Source organism: Malaclemys terrapin, chromosome 2 (genome assembly GCF_027887155.1).
Source record: "Malaclemys terrapin pileata isolate rMalTer1 chromosome 2, rMalTer1.hap1, whole genome shotgun sequence".
NCBI classification, from domain to species: domain Eukaryota; kingdom Metazoa; phylum Chordata; order Testudines; family Emydidae; genus Malaclemys; species Malaclemys terrapin.
Genome location: NC_071506.1, coordinates 140,692,819 through 140,718,861, shown reverse-complemented (window position 1 = coordinate 140,718,861; position 26,043 = coordinate 140,692,819). Strand labels below are relative to the sequence as shown.

The following is a 26,043-nucleotide window of genomic DNA, read 5'->3' as shown; positions in this document are numbered from 1 at the left end:
CGCTCAGCATCAGGCCCGTTACCGGATCCAAACCTGCTGCCCTTGGATTTTTTTGCCAGCTGATTACGAGCATAGGAATGAATCCCACTCTGGAGAAAGTCAAACTGGAAGCCGGTGAACGCTGCGGGTTTTGGACTCTGCTCCCTGGTGCGTCCTACGAATGAGGCACGGGAAGCAGGTGTGCAACGAACAGCCAAGGTCCAAGGCAAACCTGAGAGCCATTTGTAGATACGGAGGGAGCGGCAGCTGGGTCTGTGCACCATTGAGGTGGCACGGTAGTTACGTCCCTGGCTTAATCCACAGAGTTGAGCCTTTAAAATTTGTAGGTGGGTTTTTTATGGTTAATTTTTATTTAAAAACAAAAGTCTTACAAGTTAGGCTGTGTTACACGTGACCAGACACCAAGTGCCTGGGTCAGGGTACGTGGAGAGGGCAGAGCCATGGGGGAAAGGGAACGAGGCAGAGAGGCGATGGGTGGGTCCCAGGAGCTCAGTCTTTCTTCTTGGAGTTGTTGGCTGGGCTGTTTCTCCACAGACGCAGCATGTCCATGTAGAGGTTGCGCTGTAGGACAGCGCTGGCACACAGAACTGCTCCTTGCAGTGCTCCCATGAAGCCACACAACCATACATCCTGCCCTAGGAGACAAGCGCCCACCGTCACAGCCGCTTTCCCAGGCCCCACTCCGAGGGGCACCTCAGCCTGGGGTTGTGCTGAACCCAGCTGGGCTGGTGGGGAGCCTGGCAACCAGCTACTCCTGACAGTCAGGCGCTACAGCCAATCCTGGGTCCTGCCTGACCACCCACCAACCCGCCCTCTGCCTTTCCCCAGAACACTCCCGCCCTATCTGTCCCCCGCTGAGAGCAGCACTCCAGGATGTGCAGCCTTCGTTACTGCCGTATCCAACCTGCTGCGCCCTTGGCCTTCCCCAAGCTACTGGCATCTCCCTCCCGCTGCACGGCTGAGCCAGCTCCTCTCCTGGCAGGTGCTCGTCAGCATTCCTCCAGGCCAAGTCCCATGGGCATGGGAAGCTCCCTGCTGGTCACCGCTCCCCAGCTGAGCCAAACACATGCACTTAGAGTAACTCTTCAGGCAGCCCGTTAGCCGCTAGGAGCTGGGCACCTGGCTGCTATTTGTGCCTTTGGACTGTTCCCCTGCCTCCTCTTCTAGCACCTTAACTGAGGTATCAGGGAAGATGAGTCCCCCACTAGCCACTTCCTCCAACACTGAACTGCTCAGACTCACGGTGGAGGCACCTACTCGCCAGAGGGAGACGCTAATGTGCCAGGTGGGCAGAAGGCAAGGTCCAGGGCCGCTGCTCCCAGCAGGTGCTAAGGGGCAGGGTGTCCGGATTTCTACCCGGGTGCTGTCCTGTATCTCCTCTGGTGATTAGGTGCCGTTAGCAGCTGGAAGGAAAGACTGAGCTTCCAGTGCTCCCTGCTGCTGCAAGGGGAGAGGTTCTGTTCTACTTGTGCCTGTGTCTCCATTGGGTGCCATCCTTCCCTTGACTGACACCAGGCTCTGCTGCTCAGAGCTTCAGCAGCATGAAACAGAGGGGTCTTGACGGTTTCCCTGCTGCTCTCGGGGGTTCTGAAGAGCAGCAGCGGAAGGGCCTTGCTGGGGTCGCTCTGTGGCTTGGCAAAGCTCTGAGCAGCAGCATGGGAGCTGCCTGCCTGTTGGCTCAGTAAGACAGCACCGCGGTGGCCACGCTCAGCCCCCTCTTCACTTGCTATGGTTCTTGCCAGAGATTTTGGTTTGCTTCTTTCCCCTCTTCCTTCCCCCCCCCCGGCACGAACCTCAGCGCTGCTCTTTCCTTACCCCAGCCCACCTTGCCTAAGACTGTCTGCTCGGATTTGCTTGCCTTCCCCCAAGTCTCAGGTCTTGGAGCCAGTCTCTCAGTAGCTCACACGACATCCCTCCTTTCTCAGAGAAATCCTGGTCTGTTGTGCCCTCATCATCACATCCTTCAGGGTTCTCCGCTAGCGGACTTTAACCCCTTCATTCCTGGTTGGTTTTAAAAATTCAGGAAGAAGGAAGGGGTGGTATTGGCAGTACTTGTGGGGGCGCGGTGGTGTCAGCTACATGGGATGTAGGGTGAGCTGTTAAGAGTCGCTGGGGAAGCCTCTGGATAATGGAAATTGAATTTCCATCCCTTCTTTATGCAGCATTGTCCAGTTCTCTCTCCCTAGCCCTGAAGACACTTTGAACATCACCCCTCATTAGATGAGGCATTCCCCGGTTTGAAAGTCAGCCCGGCAGGTTGGCTCTGGGAGATGGAGGTGAAAATACAGCCATGGTCAGGGAAACTGAATCAGGAATGGGGCGATCCAGTCAGAAACCCCTTCAGTGTAACATACCTGTCAGGTAGAGGTTTGGCACACAGGTCTGAGGGCGTAATGTGGCAGTAGCTTCAGCCTGCAGGCGAGAGATGCTATGGGCAGCTCCATACATCTCTCCTTTGGGGGAAGCTATGTAGTGCTGGTTGGTGAGCGGAGACCCGGATGATATGCACTCGATCTATTGAAGAGAAAGGCATTAGGGGAGCCCCCAAGTCCTGTGTGCAGGACACAGTGACTGAGCAGGGCTCGTGCAGATAAGGGGGGACCCCTGGAGGTCTGCAGAAAGCTGAAAAGCTGCTTCTGCCCAAGAAAGTGCGTTTCCTGGGGTTGCTGCTGCAGCAGCCAGGAGCTATGCGGGATGATCTAATCAGGCACTTCCCATCCCTACGGATTTGATTCTCCCCCTGTTTTTCCTTGGGGACTTGGTTTTCTCCTAAGTTTTGGACGGAGCTGGGATGTTCGTTGCTGCTTTCATTGCACCTTGTAGGGGCTGTCTGGGTGTCTTAGCACCTGTGTTTCTGTCATGCCAGGCCTGCTTTGGGAAGAGATGTTGGAACAGCTGTAGAAATGGCTGGGAAGGGGGCGCCTGACAGTCTCCCGAAGGGCTACAAAAATCAAGCAGCTGCTTTGCATTTTCTTCTTTTCAGGGTGAAAGAGCAATAGAGTTTTAGAAAAAATAAAAAAAAAATCTTTTGGACCCCAAGAGTTTTTTCCCCCATTGGCTGGTCCCTTCTGGCCTTTAAAATAAAGAGTCATAGATTTTTAAACATTTTCCAAAACCCAGGCAATTCAAATCACATGGGGAAAACCAGTCCAGATTGCTAAAGGACAGCAATGCAAAACACTACCCCACCAAGCCTGAAAAGGCCACGTAAAGCTATGAATCCATACGTATGCTGTCCGTTCTCCTAGCCATTCAGTTTTAAATCAGCCACCGTCACCAATGTCTCACCAAGGCACTCTGCCCTCTGGGGAATGCCAGGCAGAAAGAATGCATGGGTCTACTGGATAATATACCATAATAAGCGTACCAGAAATCAACATGTCCACACAGCTAAGGGCACATTGGCAGTTGAGCCTTACTGCTATCCAACTAAAACCGTTTATACACCAAAGCAACTCTGCAGAACAGCTGGAATTCACAATGCATAGTATACACTAGCTGTGGCGTGCAGGGGCTCACATCACCAAAGCATTCCTTTTTGTGCAAGTATTGCTTTCTAAAGTGCAAAACACCAAAATCTCCCACTATAAATACGCTGCAAAACGGGTCTGTGTTGTGATAACCCCTAGGAGTCAGTCATGGACCAAAACCCCACTGTGCTAGGTGCTGTACAAACACAGAGCCAAAAGACGGTCCCTGCCTCAAAGAGCTCACACACTCAATAAATAAAAATGTGTTTTGAAAGAAGGTCAATGGGCCACACAGCTGAAAAATATATTGGCAGCATATTCTACTTCCCAGTATTACAATCTTGTGTTGTAACAGGTGTCTGTTCCTAACGGGGGAATAATGCTGAAATCCACTACCACAGTGGGGCGTACAGATAATACCACAGGGATACTGACCTCAAACAGTGGGCAGAGCTAAGGCCATGTGGGGTGACCTTGGCAGCTGTGGTGGAATAGGACTGAACTGCTATGGGAATGGACAGCGTATGTAGATTTTGACTGATTTTCCCTGCTTTGGGGGGTGGAGTTCTACGTTGCTTGCAAAGAGCCTCTATGCTCCAGTACAGAAGCTGCGATTTTTATTCCCCCCTCAGTACAGGTGGCTGGCTGGTCGGCCTCTTGCCACTCAGACCTGAAGAGGTCCCTGCACTGCCCACTCCCTTTGTCAAGGGAATTAGGGGGTTGACTCCCTTCCGGAGGTTTCCCCGATCTGCCACCTCCCCACTGCATTGTGTGTGGAAGTCAGTCTGGTGGCTCACCCGGATCATATCCAGAGGCCCCCGAGTCCAACATGATCCTTTCCTGTAGAACAGACTCTTATGCCATGTTATCCACAATGGAACGCTGCTGACCAATGGTGACTGGGTTATAAATAAAGGTTTCTTTACCTTATCCTCTATGTGAGGGTAGAGTTTCAAAACTGTCTTCAGAATGGACTCTACCATAGTGTTTTTCAGGCTCTCGTATTCTGCTCCCCTCTTCTGGACCGTCTCGTCTTTCCATTCTTCAAACCATTCGTACTGTGCAAACGCCACGATGCACAGAGTTGACTTGCCTGGAATGACAGAGCGTTAGGTGTTCGGTGCATTGTCACTGCTGGAGGGCAACCGTAGCTACGGCAGATGGTAGCTTCTTCTGTCAGGTGCCCTTTGTCTCCACTCACGCCTAACAGACAGCTTTCCCTCTGCCCGGGCTGATGCTTCCATCAGTGCTGATGTCCCTGCCTCTTCGGCTTCCCACGTTTCAGCTCCTTAGCTTCATTATTGCTTCTGCTTTTACCCACCCGTCTTGAGTCTCATCTGTAGGTATCCAGAAAACGTCAAATGATTCTTCTTGGTGCACCCTCTGTGCCTGCTTGGACCAACGACATTGGTGCCATCTCAGCTCGGTATCTCCAAGACAGAGGAGCTCGTCTTGGCCAGCAGGAGCCCCCGCCACCCTCAAGGACAAGGCTCTTTCCAATCTCCCGTCTGCCTCCACTGCCTGGGAGCTTAACTTCCAAAGTCTCCTTAGGAGTTTATTAATTCCCACAGCAGAACAGGCCACCTGCGTGATGCCCTGTCTCCAGCAATGGCCCATTCTAAATGCTTCTCAGGTAGGTGCAATGAAATGCAGTCTGTAGCACCTATGCAGCAGAAGTAACACTGCTGGGGTAAGCGGTCAGGGTTTTGCATTTAACTCCCATAATTCCAGCCCACCCAGCTAATGACTCGTTCTAACCCCATGGGGATTTGACTGTGCTGTTGCAGGTTAATTTCCAGTTAAACCTCCATGGGGGTGAGCAATAGAGGGCAAAACAGCGCCGAACTGTCTCTTCTCATGTCCCCTTGCTCTCTACATGAGCAGTGAGTTCTCAAACATCAGCTTCTGATGGAGACAACCAGCTTCCCCTCCCTCCCGCCCATGGAAGACAGTTAACTTATTCTGCATTTGCAAAACTAGAAAGCGGCTGAAAAGACTGTCTCAAACGTCTGAGAAAAATCCCTCCTTGTGGCCAGCACGCTGAAAACAAGGGCTAGAAATAGGCTCACCCCCATTGCAGAGTCATTCCGGCCATGGTACAAAGACCATCCTTACCTGGGTATCTCTCCTGCCAGGTGGGGTCCTTGGAGGATGGAGATGTAACAAAGAGCATAGGAATGTTCTCTGCAGCTTCTTCTCTGGAGGCAGTAAGGAAGCAATTCATGCTGCAGAGAGACGTAGAGAAGCCTTTCCGTGAGTTCTGGCTAACAATCAACCAGGTTAGTACATGTGCATGAGGAAACAGGCAGGCAGCACCTCTCAGGCCATTCAAGAGTCAGCAGCACCAGGCTGCTGCCAACACCTTCCCCCTGCTCTGGGATCTCTGCAGTGACTGTGCTGGCCCTACTTCTCTGGGTGTTTTATGCTGCACCAGAGCAGTCCCCAGCGTGGCTGGGGCACCAGCAAACAGCGGCTGTCCTGCTGTTTAATTCACATCTTCCTCCTCTAGAGCAAAAATGGGGCCTAAAAACAGCTTGTCGGGCCCGGTCTCAGACAGATCATCACTTGAAGGCCTTGCCATGCATGGAAGGCGGAGACTTTTGTTTCATGCCAGCGGTGTGCTCCCTCTTTATCAGCCATCAGCAACTAACGCTGTGGGATTTTCTCTCGCTGGTATTTATCCAATTGTTTTATCAGCTTCCTTTGTTATGCTGTACAAAATCCAAAGACAGACAGCATCCCCTCAAAGCCGGAATCAGCAACTGCACAGAAGAAAACGGTGAGCTTTGCTTGACCTGAGCGGGTTAGATTTATCAGCCTCGGGTGTTCTACTGGATACTTTCCTCCTAAACATTCATCTGTTGAGCTCCTTGTTATATCTGGCGACTAGTCTGAATCTACCTTCTTATCCTTCCTCCTGCTGGTCAGAGAGAGTGGCCTCTGGTTCAGAAGATATGGGAACCTCCGCAGGCTGGGGGTTCATTTTGAGTCCTCACCTCATCTGTGATGGTGCCAAGTAAATTACTACTATTTATTATTTGCATTACTGTAACACCCGTGGCATTGTGCTCGGCCCTGTATATACTCACATAAGAGACAGTCTCTATCCTGCTAACTAGACAAGACAAATGACGGGCTATCTCCATTTTGCAGGTTAGGAATGAGGCACAGAGCAAGAAATTACCCAGGGAGTCTCTGGTAGAGTAGGGAACTGAATATGCTGTGTGATGCCGACTAGCCAACACCCAGATTGTGAGCTCCTTGCATGAACAGGCGTTTCACTGTCAGTGCTGCTGGGGTCACCATTAAGGTTGTGTGTGGCAGGATGAGCTGGATGAAGCTGGGTGCCTGTTGTGACCCCCATATCACAGGTCAGACTAGGTGACCAGCGTTGTCCTTTCTGCTGGCATGAGGCAAACGTCTCCACCTTCCAATGTGTGTGACACCCATCCTGCTGTAACCTTCCCTGGAGGGGTGTTGCTATCATCTCCCTGCAAGTCATCCCACATCTAAACTTAGCCAGGTGATAAATTAGGGGACCTGGGCACTTCTCTGACTTGGACATTATTGGAATCTCTACTGGGCCCCTCTGAAGAGATTCATGTCTTCTGAACTGGAGACAGACTCCTGGGCGAGAATCCAACTGTTTGCTCTGAATTCTGTCCATCACGTTTCACCCTGAAGTTGAGAGGGACAGTTTTACGGCTGGGGACCAGGCGGACTTGGTCGCTTGCTACAGCAGAACGTGTAGGTGGGTTACAGTATTGTGGCAGTAGTCAGGGCTTGCATAGGTATCATCCTGCTAGTCAAATATAAAGTCAATTGGACACCAACTGGGGAAGGGGCATGCTGAGCTGCAGAAGCAAAGCTTCTCCTTACGCTTCATCCAGGTTCTGTTGCGAGTAGATGAAGTAGTTTATGGCTTCCAGTCCCAGTTCTTCCTTTGAGCCGTTGAGTCCTATGAAGACACTAAGCCCTGATAAGCCATGATCCACCATGCGAAGCTGAGCCTGAATATCTGCACATGGGAGGAGCAAATAGAAGATTAACCTCCCATCCCCCATGGCTCCATCATGGAGAAGTGGTAGCTTCTCCCAAGTGAAGACTGAGCCCAGCTTCCACATCTAACTTAAACCCGCCCCTCTTCCTCTATAACTTTGGCTTTACAAATGGGATTGGCCTCAGATTTAAGTCAGAGGCAAAGGAGACGGTTTCTGCCAAGTTTGAAGAATCTGGTCCCACTATTTGAGTTACAGGACAGTAACAGAGACCCTAATTTGAAATTTTGATTAATTTAATATTTGGCTCTCATTAGACACTTCAAATTTTCCATGTACTTAAATCTCCTTGAAACCTCACCTACCAGAAGACCTAGTTCAGATTTTTTGCACAAAAGTTTTGTCAATAGAAAAATAACCTTTTTTCCCCCCAAAACCAAGAGACTTGGCAAAATTGTGGGTCATGCTTTTAAAATCAGTGTTTTTATCAAAATGTGTTGAAGTCATTTTCAAAGTTTTTCCACGTACTAACAACCTGTTCTCTAGTGTAAAAAAAAATGCACTTTTTGGTCAACAGAGTTGTGATAATTCTATAACTGGTTTTGATAAAAAAAAATGCGGTGAAAACAATCAACTAAAAAAAAAAGGAAAATGGGTGATTTTGAACTCTGCAAAACAGAAACAACTTCAAATGTTGTTTTTTTTCCCCACAAGATCATTTGGAATGGAAACAGTTTTGCATCCTTAACTATAGGACTTGCTATCAAACAACCCTCCTTAATGCCATGTATTAACTATTATCCAGTATTAGCGGGGAACTGATTTGGGAGGAGATTAGTAGAACAATGATTTTTAGTACGTTAGATCTCAGGAGCTGCTTCTTGTTAAGCGCAGCGGTGTTACAGTAAAGCTTATGGTGTTTTACCAGGTAAAGTTCTTATCTCCGCTGGCAATAGCCGCTCATAGGTGTTAAATATTCCAGCGTCAGAAATCACAATAGGAGCAAAGACATTCACGAGATCTTGGCCTTTCTGTATGCTAACACCTGAAAGGAAAAGGGGAGATTAAAAAAAATATTAATAATCCATCCCTAGGCCACTTTCCTCTGCACTGGCCCAGGGAAGGAGCCCTTTATTCTCATGGGGCTGGAGAGACAGACACAAATGGTGCGTGATCAGGTCAGGTGCAGGAAGGAGGCTGGATTGAGTATGGGGCAGGGGTTTATCATAGGAGCATTTGGACGTGGGAGCAAAAACATAAATAATCAGGAACAGCATTTATAGGCTTTTCTCTGGCACTCCTAGCATTTTCATGGCGTTCACAGGTTGGAAAGTATTAGATCCATTCTCTAGATGCCAAGATACTGCTGTGGTGGATGCTATAGAAAACCCTTAGGCCACTGAGGCTCAGAGATTAATGGGAGGGTTTTGCATCTCTGAAAACAGGGCTGACCTTGGCTTCCTTGCCACTGTCGGGAGACAAGGGGAGCTGGCATCTAGGAGCGGAATTGGGTTGTGTGGGTGGTTGTCAGAAAAGGGCCTTGGCGGGAGTTGTCAGGGGAGGTGCTAGGACTGGACAGTGGGGAGAGGGTACTTGTCAAAAGGAAGGCGGTGGGGGGCTGGCAGCGTGGAAACAGTTCAGATCGAGAGCCGTTGTGGGCGAGGTGTGTCTATTGGTGACGTATCCCTCCTCCCCCCCACACCCATCACCATTCCAGCTCTGCCCTCCCCTCCTTCTGGTAAAAATCAGCTGCATCTCTATGGGGCCCCAACTCCTTTGTGCCTGTGCTGGGGGGTAGACAGAATCTGGCAGGCTCCAGATTCCCGTCTCAGAGTAACCGAGACTCCACTCTCCGTCCGACAGGGTGCCGCTCACTTGCTTAGCCATGCGAGTTGCTGTGAACACCCTGCCCCAGTGCTCTGCTCTCTATAGGTTCGTATATCGCCCTCATCACCACAAGAGCTGAATGCTAGCTAGCAGTGCATTAGGCGACATATCTCTCACATGCAGTTCGATGCCTTCGCTATGAATAGTGAACATATTCATTCAATACAGAGTCCCGCACAGGGTCTGAGATTTGTATTTTTAAATACTGGCGAGGTGCTCAGAAACCATGGCGATGGGACCATATCAGCACCTAGATAGCTTGGAGGCCTGCAAGGGCCCAGCTTACACACAGCTGGGGCCAGAGCTCCTTGGAAGTAGGCAGGGGGCAGTGCCAGGGGAAGGGAGAGATGGTGGCCAGCTGGCTGTCTGCACTGAAAACAGAACAAAGCCCCAGTCTCTCTGGTCTGCCTGCAATGCGCTGGCCCATCTCCAGCAGCTGGTCAGCCCTTCTAGTACTCATTGGTTCCTCTGCAGGGCAGGCTCCTCTTCACGTGTGCATGTCCACACCCACCCACCCACATGCACGCTCTGTACGCTCAGCAGTTTGGGATCTGTGCAGAGATTGTTCCTCTTTGATATATGGGCTGACATGAGCTCAAAGGGAAAGGCTTGACCCAGCCTCACTCACCACAGGCTTTGCCGTCTGCATTCACCAAAATGCTCTGCACCGCCGCCTTGGTTAGAACAGCCCCGCCAGCCTGCTTGATCACCGGGATGGTGTGGAAGGCGATTTCACTGGGGCCACCTCGGGGATACCAGGCCCCTCCCATATAGTGATCCACAAGAATCGCATGTAGGGAGAAGCTGGCGCTGGCTGGAACCACTCCTGGAAGACAGAGCAAAGAAGAGGGATTGTTCCCGCACAGAACTCTTTCTTTGCTGCGTTTCTCCCTCAGGCAGCCTAACCAACGAGAGAGCTGTACTAAGCTGTGGAGCAGTCTCCCATCGTTGGCACCATTGAAACTAGACAGTGCATTTGAGAACACAGTGCAAGGAGCAATGCTGCAATGAATAAAGGACTCTAACAGCTCTTTTCCTGCTATGGTTTTAAGGCTAAGGGAGACCATTACACTAATTTGGAGATGATACCAACTCTATCTACATCTCCTCTGACCCAATCTCAGATGCACGCTGGCAGAGGAGGAGGAAAGTCTTGGGTTAAAGATTATGCTGAGGTTACAGGCAGTGGAAGCCAATGGAAGGTGCAGACTCAGAAAGGGTATGCAGTTCCTAGGGGAAGATGTTCCTTTTGCCTAAGGGGGGTATTCTGCTTTGGTGACAGCTGACGGAAGCTGAGACAAACCAAGAGGTACACAGAGGCTGGACAGGGATGGAAGAGGGGGTGAAAGGCGTGGCCTGTTAATACGAGCAGGGTAAACCTGCTAAGAGTAGAGATAATAGGTCAAAAAGTTAGGCAGAGAAGAGCAGATGGTCAAGAACTGCGGCACTCCAGAAAACAGAGGGACAGACAAAGGAATAGCCTCCATCAGAAAGCGAGCAGTTTGATCAGTCAGAGCACAGTCACCAGAACTTTTTTTAAGTGAAAGCTAGGCTTAAGATATTTAAAGTTACCTAATAAAGCCCCAGCTCCTGGAGTCAGGTTAAGACCGCCATCAGATATCACAAGATTCCGGATTACAGTGCAAGACTTGGCAACGCTGTCCTTTACTAGTTATAACTAATACACAATTAAACCTTTACAGAAAAATCTGGAGAAACGAGATAGAGTCCTAGTACTAACTTTGACTGGAACTTAAAGCCAGACAAATTCAAATTAGAGAGAAGACACACATTTTTAACAGTGAGAGTGATTAGTCAGTGGAACAGATTTCCTAGGGAAGTGCTGGCTTCTCCATCTCTAAGTCTTCAGATCAAGACTGGAAGCTTTTCTGGCAGATATTCTTGGTTAGTCGAGTTATGGGGCTCAAGACAGGAGTTAACTGGGTGAAATTCTATGGTCTGGGATATGCAGGTGATCAGACAAGATGATCACAATGCGCTTTTTTTTTTTTTTTAAACTGAAAAAAATTATCTATAAATCTCTGACTAAAGGATGCCAATGTCTGAGAGCAGCTTTGCATACTGAGCCGGAAGTTTTAATAATTTCCACAGCTCCTCTAGTAGTAGTAATCTATGTGCACAGATGGCAGCTGGATCTGCTTCTCTGTCTGTCAGGCTGGGTCATCCTGACTCGTGCCTGGAGAACACTGATTTTGCAGGCAGCCGGGGATGGGAACTTGCACAACTCGGACTGACAGTTGGCTCTCTCCTGATTTTAATTCTGCAGTCATCTGGAAATTTGCATGCTAGCACATTTTTTGTCTGACCCAGCCCTGCAAATGCCGGCATGAGTACGTTAGTCACCCCGACCATTAACTTGTATATTGCTGTCATTGTCTCTTCTCCAACCCCTGATGGAGGTGGAGTTGAACCTAACATGCTCAGTCTTTGCCTTTTCTTTAAAAATAGGGTTTCACGTGGTTTTTACTCTCCACTGATCTTCTTTTCCCACTCAATCAGGTCCTGATTCTGTTGTTAAATGGAGTTGGAAATGAACATGACTTTTTAGTAGTTGATAACGCACCCTAACGTGTATATAGCACCTTTCACTCGGAAATCCCGGTGTGCTTGGTAGATCTGAAAAACTTATTACAAACTCTCTGGTATAAAACAAGTTTTAAAATGCTACACTCAAAGAGCATTGTTTAGGTTGCAAAGTCAAGCCCTACAATGTTAGGAAATGCCAGTTTTACAGTTGCCCATCCCACCTTAATTCTGCCCCCTTATGTGTCTATCCTGAGCACTGAAGGAGGCAGGGATCCTGGGGGAAAAACATAGTATTTAATCATGTAATTAAAGACCATCTCATATATTGTATGCACAGGGGCCAACTTTTGTTGGCGCCGGTGGGTGCTCGTGCACCCCCTCCCCCGGCTCTGCTCCGACTCCGCCCCCTCCCTGTCCCATTGGATTCCTCCCCAAATCCCCGCCCCGATCTCTTCCCCAAGCGCGCCGCGTTCCTCCTCCTCCCCCCTAGGCTTGCCGCACGAAACAAACAGTTGTTTCCCGGCGCAAGCGCTGGGAGAGAGGGAGGAGAAGCAGGACGTGGCAGCCCCCTCGGGGAGGAGGCAGAGCAGAGATGAGCTGGGACGGGGGTAGGGTGGGGAGCTGCCGGTGGGTGCTCCATACAAACCCCGGAGCACCCAGAGTGGTGCCTATGATTGTATGCATGAGGATCAGAATAAAGGTTGCCCAGCAATCTCAGTTTTAGCGGTTTTTGAGTGCTTGACTTTGCAAACTAAATAACATCATTTTTATGCAGACTTTTATATGTGATTTCATAGGTTTCTTTAGAGGGGGAAAAAAAGAGTAAAAACAAATTCTGGTATGTACAACTATGACAACCCACTGCGGCACGGATGGCTTCCACTCAACTACATTCACTGACGGCTGGAGAAAGCGGTTATTCCAGACAAGAGGATGGTCTGATGGGGCCAGAAGCTGGAGCTGGGGAGTGGTTGTGGGGAATCTGGCATCCCCTCCCCTGGTGTTGGGGGTAAGTTCGTGCCTCATGTGAGGCAACTAGAGGCAGGATGGGACACTGAAGACAAGTTCCACATGTGTGGTTGAAGGGGGAACCAAGCCAGGGTCTCCTCCCGCCCTGTCCCAGCTGCTCTGATAGCTTCCAGACATTCCCAATGCAGTGTGTGGGAGGGCAGGAGCCCAACTCTATGACAGAAGGGAAATGGTAGCATTCAGAAGTTTAACCTGAATGGAATTTCACCAGACAAAGAAAAGGCACTTCTCTAACCTGAGGGCTTTCCCTGCTGAATTTCAGAGGCCTGCTATAGACAACAGAGATGTCAGAACTTCTTAAAAAAGAGGTTACAAGAGTCTTTTACACTGGAAAGTGTTAGGCAACCTAAATACAAAGCTCACTACTAGCTCCCCAGACAAGCTAACTGTTCCACCCACCTAAATGCAGCCAGCTCTGGGGTTAGCAGCTCAAAGCAAAAACAGGTGTTCAGAACAGGATGTGAAGAAAATTGTGTCCGATGGAAACTGCAAGGAAAACTCAGGGCTGCAGAAAGTAAAGGTCTGAACTGGACTCTGACCAGCACCCCAGAGCTAAAACAGGGACTTCTGTGAAAGGGGACAAGGAATGGACAAGCTCCAGGTTTCCCATGCACCGCAGGACAGTCCATGCAGTATATTTTCAGAGAAAAGGGTTTATACCAGAAAACCGGTCTGTCTGCTAAAAACAAGTCACCTACCATAAGTGGGAAAGATATAGCTAAATACCGCTCTAAGCTCTTCGTTTGTGGTGAGTTCACTGACCACGTCTGTCAAGCTTCGGGATGTCATCTTCAAGAACGGGGAGAACCATGCCAGCAGGCCGGTGCGGCTCAGGAACTTGACCAGGGGCACAGGCACCATTTTCAGAATAGTCATGTGCCTAATTCCTTGGGCAGCTCTCTGAAAGGGAAATTGCAATGGTTGTGAAGAAACACAGATGGCTTCGAGGACTGAGCTGGAGCAGAAGTTCAGTGAAGTTTTGCCATGGCAAGGCAAAGGGCCAAAAAACTTGGTTTCATGGAGAGACACACTGATCACACAGCGCTCCCAGAGTGCCCACAAGCTGCCTGTTGCCAGTCACTTGATAATGTACTAAGAGGCTGGGAGTGCTGCTCAGTTACCCAGCAGCTCTGACATACAGGACACCCCAGGGATCTCTGATAACACCTTGGTCCAGAGGTCATTTCCTCCGACAGGACGTGCTTGCCCTTAGGCAGCCCCGGTAGCCGTACCAGCTTGAGGACAGTCATCGTCATACACCCAAAAATTCAATCCCAGTGGGAAGAGCTGGACACTCATGTAGCCCTGTGTTTGAAGTGCAGGGTGTTGTTCTAGCTGGATGCCTATGGAGACTCGGCGAGGAGGAGTTAACGTCGTAAAGACAAAGCCAGTGTTACCTTTACAAGTCTCACAAATTTGTCAATAGCCACGGCTTCATCTGGAAACTGTTTCTTTAGCCCTTCGACATACTCCTTCTTCCCGCTGTACAGGCGATACGTTTTGCCGTTTCCAGGCTCCCCCAGAACTACTGCATCAAAGACAGATGGCATCTTGGACCACTGCAGCTGCCCTTCCGTGAGCTGGTCCACAAGGAAACGCATCAGGGACCTCTCCCCTATCTGCCCTATGTAATGAATACCTGGAAGGCAACGGCAAATGGTTACACAAGAAAGCTGCAGCCCAGGGATTAGACTGCAGTGGGATGTGGCTATGTGACATGCTGGATACAGTAGAACCTCAGAGTTACGAACACCTTGAGAATGGAGGTCGTTCAGAACTCTAAAATGTTCGCGACTGCACAAAATGTCCTGGTTATTCTTTCAAAAGTTTACAACTGAACATTGACTGAATATAGTTTTGAAACTTGACTATGCAGAAGAAACCCCTTTTTTTTTTTTTAAGTTTTCCCTTTTAGTAGTTTCCATTTAACACAGTATTTCCATTTAACACTGTATTTGCTTTTTTATTTTTTTGGTCCCTGCTGCTTGATTGTGTATTTCTGGTTCCCAATGAGGTGTGTGGTTCACCCGTGAGTTCGTAACTCTGGTGTTCGTAACTCTGAAGTTCTACTGCACATGCAAAAGGTTACAGGGGCTTTTTAATAAATACATTTGTGACATGGAAGGCTGCAACAGGACACACTCCACCCAGTCAAATCCTCAAAAGCCTGGAAATAAGAAGGTAAGGGTAAGATTTCCAGCTTTCCTTGCCCCACACCTCCTACGACTCTGTTGATAAACATTCCACAAGGCTTCCACTTCCACCTCTATTGCCTACTGAAAAGCAGCATATACCCCATCTTCATCCTGCTCGCTCTCACACAGAACTTGAAGGGTGACCTCATACTCATGTATCTCAACAAATCAACACACCTGACAACGTCAGAGTCCGTACCTTTGGAAAATTATTTTGCTTTCACATTGCTGAGATCACTGTTAAAATCGTAAGTCTTAAAAAAATAAAATAAAAAAGTGCCAGCTGAATTGAATCTAGGAACACAACATGATTAAGGGTAGGGTTGCCAGGCATCTGTTTTTTTACCAGAACGCCCAGTCGAAAAGGGACCCTGGTGGCTCTGGTCAGCACTGCTGACCGGGCTGTTAAAAGTCCAGTTGGTGCAGGGCTGGTAGGCTCCCTACCTGGCTCCATACGGTTCCCCGCAAGCGGCGACATGTCCCTCGGCTCCTAGATCGAGGGACGGCCACGGGGGCTCCGTGCACTGCCCCTGTTCCTGCCCCTGCCCCTCCCTGAGCCCCGGCTCTGCAGTTCCCAATTGCCAGGAACTGCAGCGAATGGGAGCTGCAGGAGTGGCGCCTGCAGGCGGAGGTAGCACGCAGAGCCGCCTGCCTGTGCCTCCATCTAGGAGCAGGAGGGACATGTCGCCGCTTGCAGGGAGCCGCCTGAGATGAGCACAGCCTGGAGCCTGCACTCCTCATCTCCTCCCACTCCCAACCCCCTGCCCCAGCCCTGAGCCCCCTCCTACACCCAAACTCCCTCCCAGAGCCAGCACCCCTCACCCCCTCCCACGCACCAACCCCCAGCCCTGAGCCCCCTCCTGCACCCAAACACCTTCTGTGTGGGGATTGGTCTTGCTTTGAGCAGGGGGTTGGACTAGATGACCTCCCAAGGTCCCTTCCAACCCTGATATTCTATGATTCCCTCCCAGAGCCTGCACCCTTCACCCTCTCCCATGCCCCAATCCTCAGCCCTGAGCCCCCTCCTGCACCAAACTCACTCCTGGAGCCCACACCCCAATCTCTGCCCCAGCCCTGAGCCCCTTCCCACACCCAAAGTCCCTCCTGGAGCCTGCAACCTCTCTGCACCCCAACCCCCTGCCCCAGTTCAGAGCCTCCTGCACCCCAAACCTCTGATCCCTGGCCCCACCCCAGAGCGCTCACCCCCATGCCCCAACCTTCTGCACAAGCCTAGATCCCCCCTCCCGCATCCTAAACCCCTCATTTCTGACCCCACTGCAGAGCCCGCATTCCCAGCCCAGAGCCTGTACCCCCTGCCTCAGCCCGGAGCCCCTCCCACACTCCGAACCCCTCGGCCCTACCCCCAATCCCAGAGCCGTCTCCTGCACCCAAACTCCTCATCCCCAGCCCCACCCCAGAGCCTGCACCCACAGCCAAAGCCCTCTCCCCCCCCACACACACCCCAACCCCCTGACTCAGCCCGGTGAAAATTAATGAGTGAGGGTGGGGGAGAGCGAGCGACAGAGGGAGGGGGGATAGAGTGAGTGGAGGCAGGGCCTCAGGGAAGGGGTGGGTCAGGGGTGCTCGGTTTTGTGCGATTAGAACAAGGGTTGGCAACCTTTCAGAAGTGGTGGGCCAAGTCTTCATTTATTCACTCTGATTTAAGATTTCGCGTGCCAGTCGTACATTTTAACGTTTTTAGAAGGTCTCTTTCTATAAGTCTATAATATATACCTAAACTATTGTATGTAAATTAAATAAGCTTTTTAAAATGTTTAAGAAGCTTCATTTAAAATTAAATTAAAATGCAGAGCCCTCTGGACTGGTGGCCAAGACCTGGGCAATGTCCGTGCCACTGAAAATCAGCTTGCGTGCTGCCTTTGGCACGCATGCCATAGGTTGCCTACCCCTGGACTAGAAAGTTGGTAACCCTAATTAAGGGCTGGGCTGGATTCTCCACCACTGGCCATTTTAAAATCAAGATTGGACATTTTTCTAAAAATAGTCCAAACCGGAATTGTTTTGGGGAAATTCTCTGGCCTGCGCTATACAGGAAGTCAGACTAGATGATCACAGTGGTCCCTTCTGGCCTTGGAATCTGAATCTACAATTGTATGGTTATTGCATAGCGTCACTGTAAGGCAGAGTTAAGGTTGTTTGAGTGACTTAGCTGTGCATTTCTTACCTTAATATGTCTGGATTTCTTTGAAGTTTAACCTTACCTGTGAATTCCCTGGGTTTGACATGTTAGCTTTGGCGAGAAATGCAAAATCTGTACTGTTTTTACCTCTAAGTGACTTATATGTACTCTCAACCTTAATTCCAATTAACTATATTTTTAATCCAGGAATTAAAAGGCGTAGCACCAACATTACTGTGACTAAGAGAGGTAGAGACATTCCCTGCTGGGTATTATTTCTGGCACTTCCTGCATTTCTCAGAATTCTGTTTACTCCTATGAAAACAAGCCAGTATCTGAATCGCAGTCAATTGATTATCTAACTTACAGTGGGGAAAGGAAGAGCAGCAAAATCCATACTCAGAGCATCCAGGCTTCTCAAAATCCAGATCTAAGAGTATGTTAAAAGCAACCCTTATATAATAATCACGTGTCAAACACTTGCCTGCTCACAACTAATATGAAGGGATTTTAACAATACTGTTACTACATCTACTGTTAGAGGGGAAAAAGTTAATTTTGAATGTGAAATCAAGCATCAATCGGTCTATTTTAAAAAAGGCAGGCATATTATAGAAATGTACGTAACGTCAGATGTTCATATATTGCAATCTTTCTTACTTTATATAATTAGGTCTTGAAGAATAGTTTTCAGGATACATACAAAATATATCGCGTTTAGACAGGTGAATATATATTGTTAAACAGTTCAAACTATTTCCTACATTCTTGGTAAAATGTGTGTTCAGGAAGGCATGCTACATACCATATATATTTATAGTTATAGGGCCCGATCTAATTTTCATTTTAAACCAGTGGGAACCTTATGGAAAAGGGTATTACTAGAGATGTGTTATTGGCAATTCCTTTTAAGCACACACCAATTAATTCTACAGGAAAAAAATATATAATGGTAATAGGACCTTTTAGACTGCAAATGTCAGCACCTAAAAAGGAAGGAAATGCCATGATCAAGGCTGCAAAGCTGATCATCCCGGCTGGGCACCTTCTTATGCCATTTACGTCTGTGCCAACTGGGCATACGAGGCCCCCAAATCAGATTTCGACACGCAGGTGTAAATGACACACCAGGTGCAAGGCAGTGGATTCAGATCATTCCCCTGCTCTGTGTGTGTATTCACTGCAGTTCAGTCTTTTTAAGTACATGAACTTGTTCTCAAATAATACAATATGAGACAAGCTTTTCTACAACCGCAGCCGGAGATGTGACTGCAGCATGCGTCGCACTAAGAGCAGCGAAGAAGCCTGAGGGGGCTAGTCTGTGCTGCACAGCTTCAACAGCTGTTGGTATATCTTCAATCACGCCCCTCGGCTGCAGCGCAGACCTACCCTTAGACACACATGTAGCTTCGTAGAATACGGTTTCATTCTTGAATCCTTAGACCTAGAGGCAGATTCTCAGCAGCACCCAATGAGCAATGGGCTACAACAGAGCCATTTGTATCTCCTCACTCATATGACGGGATTCGGCCCCAGCATTTTTTTAATCAGCATGAGGGCTACTCTGAGCTATGCTAGTTACCAATGACCTCCAGGAGCCATTCAGTATCTGCCGATTGCCAGAACATTTGAAAACCACGTACTACGCATTTCTTTTCAGCCCACCGGCGCTGCCTTGCTCAGAGATTGCAATGCAGGCAATGGGGTAATTAAGCACAAAGCTAGCTTGCTGTGCTCGTGTGCGTAGAGCAGAGCCTAAGCTCTCTGTTACCACAGTAAATAGACATATATTCAGGGTGTTACTCCAGGGCGTGAAAATTTTGGCTTCCTGCTTCCTTCAGCGGTGAGATGGGAAAACTGAAGGAGTGTCCTACCTGCTGTTGAGCTACTTTGCCTACGCTTAGGGGTCGGTTAAAACCTAAAATCACCGATACAACACAGCTCATACTAAAAGAGCGGGGTTTATCCAATAAGCACTGCAAAAACATTGGCAATATCTACCCAATTCATGCTCCCTGGCTTGTATCTAAGGGCTGGTCTACCCAGAGCAGTACTGTAGACTACAGGGATATGATTTCTAAAGGGCATTAACATGTGCATTAATTAATTGGACTGTCTAGACCCTGCTGGTGCCCACGGTTTGAAAGAGTATGACATTAAAGTGTACTAGGGAACATTAGAGATTACTCATTACAATCAGACACCCCAAACCCGTGGAAAAAAAACAGAAATTGGGCTTGTTTGTTGCTTGTTGGCTAGTTTTTGGCTTGTAGCTTGTTGCTTCTTTTTTTTGATTGCCTCCCGGCAAGCAGGGGCAACAGGGGAGAGAGTCAGGGTGCACAGCGGGCCCACCACAGTCCCAGCTACATGCCGGGGAATCTAGTCACATAGAGTGTTGGGGTTCTTAGGGACCGGCTTGTTTTGGCCTTGTTTTGAAATGGGATTAGCTTGATTTTTGGCTTATTGGGCAAGTCGGGGTGCCTATTTACCGCGCGAAAGTTGGCAACTGTGATTACAATATATATATTACAGTATATATCAGGAGTGGCCAAACCTACTGACCCTCTGAGCCACATACAATAATCTTCAGACATTCAAGAGCTGGGTGTGTCTGTTGGGGCTCGGGGCTTCTGCCCCATGGGAGCCGTGGCAGGCATGTCCCGTGGGGCTAAAATGCCGAGACCCCTCCTCCCTGCTCAGCAGAAGCCCCTAGCCCCACCACAGGGCAGAAGTCTGGTTCCCCTTGGACTAATGGGGTGAGGGGTGGGATGGGAGAGAGTAAACGGCATTCTGGAAAGAGGTACCACAAAAGTATTTAGGTGCCTAACTCCAGAGGATCTGGGTTGGAAATCCTTGAGGATCTGGACTCCCCACACCACAAGCAAGAGTGGAGTAGGGAGGGTGAATTGTGCCCCAAAGCCCAATCCCTTCCCAGAGCTCCTCCTTGAGGCGGGACAGCGACAGGCCACCTGTCAACCCAGCTCAATCTAGTCCTTAGGGAACATTTTACAAGCTCAGCAAACAATCCTCTCCCTGTGTTCAGGGGGTGACTTTTCAAAGGCGTGTAATCTAGGCAACATAAACCCCTTTGCCTCCTGAGTCCAGCTATGCACTGATGCGTGAGGAGGGCTAGCTTCACGCCGACTTCGCCTTTCGGCCCCCGGCCAATGCGCCCGCGGGGAGCCTCGGAAGAGTCAAGAACGGTTTTATAACTGGGAAGCCGGTTGTCGGCCCCTCCTCTGGCTCAGAGCCGGCTGAGCTGCTACCCCGCCCATCACCAGATTTCTCCAACTTTATATAAGCCACCTTTGACCAACAAAATGTCAGCCCCAACAGTGAACATTTCAAATAGCTCTGGGCACACTGCAGGGGAAATCCTACAACCTATTTGTGAATAGTCCAGGAATCTCTGTTTTCGTCTATTAAAAAAACCTTCCAAACTGCCGCCATGCTGTTTCTGCCTCCTCCCATCACCATTTGTAATATTAGTTTGCTTGAGAAGTAACAATAAGAACACCTACAGTGTTTCTGTAGCACCTTCGACTGGTTGGCCTGAGCTGTTCAATATCCCTTATGTAGCAAAAAAAGAATGCAGGATTACCTTATCCCACGCACTCACACACAAGCCAATGCTAGTCTGGGGCCAGTGAGGGGGGTGGTTAAAAATTGCAGACCTACTTATTAGCAGGGCAGGTTTACACAGTGTGTTTAAAGTGAGTAGGAGGGAGCCAGGGAATTGTATGCATGGAACTCACTTCTGGATGGATGAGCCAAGGAGCATACGGTGACTTTAACAGAAGTTGAAGTTTAGAGTCCAGCGCTTAGAAACTCTGCAAGGCAGGACCTCCAACCGCAGGGCTTATAGGCGCTTAGAAGTCCCAGCCACAGAAGTGCTCTGCTCTTAGCTTGCAGAGTTTATTGGCACCATATCTGGACCAAGTGGGTCTCTGTGCTCATGCAGATAGGCACGCTCCTTGCTTTTTCCTCGGGCTTGAGAGGATTTTAATAAAGATCAAATATGGCCCTTTCACAAACCAGCCCTCTGTGTGACCGACTGCTCTGTCACACACTTCCTTCTGGGAACGCTCAGAAAGAGTTCTCTCAAGACCTGGGCCTGTTTATTCACGGTCACTACCAAGGAAAGGCACTGCTTGCCCCCTCCGCCAGGGCCCATTTCTCAACTGGTGCCATCTGATTTCCCTCGCGGCCGGTTTCTGAGCGACTTACCTACATCAAACTCAAAACCCTTCTCGCTGAAGGTGTGGCAGCAGCCGCCCGCCTTCCCATGCTGCTCCAGCACCAGCACTCGCTTCCCAGCTTTGGAGAGGAGCACGGCTGCAGCCAGCCCCCCAATGCCACTTCCGATCACAACAGCATCCAGATTCTCGGGGACCTTGGCAGCAGAGAAAGCTGAAGAAGAAGGAGAAAGTTGTCATCGACACGTGGCCACCTCCAACAACTGGGTCAGTAACTCTCCTGCTGTCTTCCCTGGGTCATTCCTAGGACCAAACCTAAATTGGGCCGTAGTTTACGTTTTAAAGGACTTGTGTGTTAGATGCAGGCCCATTAGCATTCCCTGGCTGCTGTACAAATAGTACAGGAACTGCTGTTCTTTCCAAACCTGCTGGGACTGGGAAGTGCATGGCAGGTCATAAGGAAGCTGCTTCTCAGGATGGAGGCCCAGTCCCAGCTGTGCAGGTCCTGCACTCTCCAGTTTTGGGGAGGGGCGTTCTTGTAACAGGGGTGTGAGACTCTTGGCAGAAGAGCAAAGAGCTGGTTTACATATTCACCGTGTAAAGTGCAAGACTGTAAGATAGTTTTGTGATGGTCCTGGCTAAGCTGGCAAGATCAAACCCATTATAAAAGATGGGGCACTACCATGTATCCTGGCAGCAGATTACTCTCCAGAGAGCAGAGCTACTAAAGAAGTTTCGTCACCATTACAAATTGCCCCTGGAAAAAGCCAGGGTGACATCAGCCTTGACATTTTTTTTGGATGTGGGCACACATGACTAAGTGCCAAATGCCACACATGATGCTTGGTAGATCTGATGAAAGATAACAGACAAGCTTGGGGCAGGGTCTCTTCCTTCCCCATGATGTGGACAGAGAAGTGCAATTTCCAGAGGTGAAAATAGACACTGTTAATGTTCATGCAAGATTCTGTTCCTAGCTCTGCATTCCCCCCAGAGATGGAACGTGCCCCTCAGTGCTTTAAGAAAAGAATCTGCCCCAGAGGCAAAGGTGGAAGTGGGCAGGTGCGCAGGGAGAACCAAGGAGCAGAGTTACAGCCTACCCTTCACAAACAGAACACTTATTTCCAGACTTTGGAACATGAGTGAAATGTATGTGAATGATTAAGCTGCACATCAGCCCAGTGATTTAGCATTACCTAAGAGGGTGTGGGCATTACCTGGGGGCAGTGAGAGTAGGTTATACAAACCACTGCATGGGATCATAGAGATTTAACTCTGAGTCACAGCTCTTTGACTACTATAGAGAAAGGGGAAGGAATGCTCTGAACTTGAGGAACAGCAGCCTTGCTTTCAGGCAAATTACCCAATCCAGGGTTGAATTAGGTCAGCAGAAAGGGGTAGGGGTGCTTTCACCACAGGCAGAGGGAAGGCTGGAGGGTGCATACAAGTACTCCTGGCTATGGAGAGAGAGAGAAAGAGTGTGTGTGTGTGTATGTGTGTGTGTGTGTGTGAGAATATATATGGGCACTGGCAGGTGAGTGGGTATTGGTGGGTATGGGGTACATGCAGGCACTGGCATTCAGATATTGATGGATGTGGAGGGGTGCAAGTGGGCAGGCACTAGTGGGTATAGGGAGGGAGTGTTTGTGTGTGTGTGTGTGTGTGTGTGTGTGTGTACAAAGGTGACAGAGGTGGAGGAGGAGATCTGGAAAGCGGCTAGTGAGTGCACGGCTGTGCAGAAAGATACAGATCCCATTTCCCATCTTTCTTGGCTTGCCTCTGCCCAGACAGCCTGCCCGGGTAAGGGGCTGCTTTCCCTCTCTATACTCCCCAGCACCCCTTCCGGCTGTGACTGGAGCAGATGCTGCCAGTACAAGCACTTTCAGGTACCTTGTTTGATAACCTTTTTCCGAACATCCTTGTCTGTCACCAGGGGGGCAGGTGGCCTCCTGCAGTCAGCAGAGAAAGGGTTGGGGGAGCTGCTGCCCCCGAGGAGCCTCCTGAGCACTGCGAGAAGCAGGAGGGCGAGCAGGATCCAGTACAGCCACATAACTGCTGTGATTTCTCTCCCAGGACTGCCCCTGAAAGCTGGGCAGCCCTTTGAAAAGGGCACCTGCCCCTCCTTCCAGTGGGCTGTCCTCCGCTCTGGTTCAGAAACTTCCCCTTAAAGGCACAGGCAAGAATTGAATCTGTGCCTGAAACCCGAAGAGATTTCAGCACCTATTGAGTCTCCCTCTCTTGGGGTTAATTTTTAGGGCTTATTTACATGGGGAAACTGACCAGCACAGTGATCCCAGCATAATATCACTCTAGCTACACCAGTGTAATTCGACTCCATGTGGATGGTCTATCACAGGGATCGGCAACCTGCAGCAGGCATACCAAAGGCGGCACGCGGGCTGATTTTTAGTGGCGCGCTGCTGCCAGACGGGGTCCCAGCTGCCAACCCCGCACAGCCCGCTGCCGGCCTGGATTACGAAACCCCAGACCAGCAGCGGGATGAGCCGCTCAGCCCATTGCCGATCTGGAGTTCTGGCCACCAGCCCCTTACCACCCGGGGTCCCGGCCACCGGCCCCACTCAGCCCGCTGCCGGCCTGGATGAACGGAACCCAGTCTGGTACGCAAAACCTTTTACTGGCATGCGAAACCTTAAATTAGTGAAGACTTGGCACACCACTGCCCAAAGGTTGCCGACCCCTGGTCTATCAGTATAATTATACCAGTGTAGCTAGGCCAGTAAAACTCCCCGTGTGTACGTGGATTTTGGGTGTTAAGAGTGCCTTTTTTCAGTGTAGTTTAAACCGCTTCCAAAGAGACGTGAGCTAAAGGGAATCCACATCAAGAACGTCTGCTCAGTTCTCCTTGGTTCAAAGTAGGGTCGCCAACGGTCCCATATTACAAGGGACCTCCTGTATTTTTTCATCTCTGTACAACAAGATCGGAGTTGCTGAGTGCTGCAAGAAATACCCCTGAGGAATGCAGGCGAGTCCTGCTTGTTGTTATTAACGATGATAACAGAGTAATAACAGCATGGGGAGGAGGGCTGGGGCAGGGTGCTAGGAAAACAGTCCCTTCTTTGTGAAATCATTGTCGTTGAAAGCAAGGCGGTGCAGCTCCTTGAACTAAGAAGCCCTTTCTTCCAAGTGTTAATGGGGCATCAGAGTGAAATGGATTGTAACTGGCGAAAGGCCCCCAAACCCCAAAGGGCCCTGGCAGGCCCCTGCACGTGTCAGTGGGGCCAGGGCACTGGGCTGGCCCCCTGTACTCGATGGCTGGGGATGGCCGGGAGATGGGCCCCTGGCTAGGGCGCAGATCCCTTTAAGAGCTTCCCCGGACGGAAGCGTCGCCTTTTCGTTTTTCCCGGATTGTCCCTCCTAGGACGCCGTAGATGTTGCCGCGCGGGAGGTGTCTGGGAATTGTAGTTGGGGAGGGGAGGCGGCAGCCGCGCCGACTGGGATCCGCGATGCCTTCTGGGAGAGAGAGGCTCGTGGAACCACAACTCCCGGCGTGCAGCGCAGGGGCCTGGCGGTGGAAGGAGCCGAGGTGGGGGAGAAAGCGAGGTGAGGGTAGCGCCTGGGGCTGCGAGGAGTGGCGGGCTCGCGGGGGGCGGGGCTAATGGGACGGCCGTGTGTGTGTGGGGGGGTGACTGGGGTTCAAAGGTCACGGGGTCTGCAAAGGGGCAGACAGGGAAAGGGGGGCTGCAAAGGGAGGTAGGGAAGCGGGTCAGGGATTTGCAAAGGGGGGAGGGGTTGAGGAAAGGGGATCTGCAAAGGGGGAGTGGGGGTCTGCAAAGGGCTTAAGCTAGCATGCTAAAAGTAAAAGCATGCCTGCAGTGGCACGTGCAGGGGTCAGGCCAGCCATCCACCATCCGTACATGACTAGGACCTCGACCAGGATTGTATTCAGGCAGTCAGCCTGAAACATCGCAGCCCCACTGCTATTTTTAGCGTGCTAGCTTGAGCACAGCTAGCGTGTGTATGTCTACCTGAGCTGAGAATTACACCTCCCAGCCCCTGGGCAGACTAGGGTGACCAGATGTCCTGATTTTATAGGGACAGTCCCGATTTTTGGGGCTTTTTCTTATATAGGCTCCTATTACCCCCCACCCCCTGTCCCAATTTTTCACACTTGCTGTCTGGTCAGCCTAGGGCAGACATACACACAGTCTGAACTCAGGCCGTGAGGAGCATGGCCAAGCTTGCCCTCGTCCCTGGCCCAGCCCAGCCATCTGAGGGGCTCCAACCAGGGAGAAAGGAATTTCCAGCCCAGGGCCCATCCCTGCAAGTGACTGGAGCCAGCTGCTGTGCTCAAGCTAGCACACTAAAAATAGCAGTGGGGCTGCGATGTTTCAGGCTGACTGCCTGAATACAATCCTGGCCGAGGTCCTAGTCATGTACGGATGGTGGATGGCTGGCCTGACCCCTGCAAGTACCACTACAGGCATGCTTTTACTTTTAGCATGCTAGCTCAAGCATAGCTAGTGCGTGTACCTCTGCTAGAGCTGGGAGTAGCACCTTCCAGCTGAAGTGTAGACATGCTTTATCTTGGCTGCAGGGATTGATGCTTTATTTGCCTTATAA

The 26,043-nt window shown here is 50.1% G+C and overlaps 2 protein-coding genes across 5 annotated transcripts in view; one reads left to right on the top strand and one right to left on the bottom strand.

The window, feature by feature from the left end:
* Window positions 1-327: 327 nt before the first annotated feature.
* RETSAT (retinol saturase) lies at window positions 328-23,554 on the bottom strand. Its single transcript, XM_054019362.1, has 11 exons — window positions 23,353-23,554; window positions 21,494-21,676; window positions 14,329-14,570; window positions 13,630-13,831; window positions 9,984-10,181; window positions 8,394-8,513; window positions 7,350-7,488; window positions 5,586-5,695; window positions 4,397-4,563; window positions 2,355-2,514; window positions 328-635 (listed from the first exon to the last, which is right to left on the bottom strand). The coding sequence occupies exons 1-11, from the start codon at window positions 23,510-23,512 to the stop codon at window positions 490-492; spliced, it is 1,827 nt and encodes a 608-aa protein (XP_053875337.1). The 5' UTR covers window positions 23,513-23,554; the 3' UTR covers window positions 328-489.
* Window positions 23,555-24,962: 1,408 nt separating this feature from the next.
* Window positions 24,963-26,043, top strand: part of ELMOD3 (ELMO domain containing 3) — a 40,520-nt gene continuing 39,439 nt past the window's right edge. For all 4 annotated transcript variants that reach the window (XM_054017927.1, XM_054017928.1, XM_054017926.1 and 1 more), the window contains exon 1: window positions 24,963-25,023. The gene's annotated coding sequence lies outside the window, so the exon portion shown is untranslated. The remainder of the gene's footprint in view (window positions 25,024-26,043) is intronic.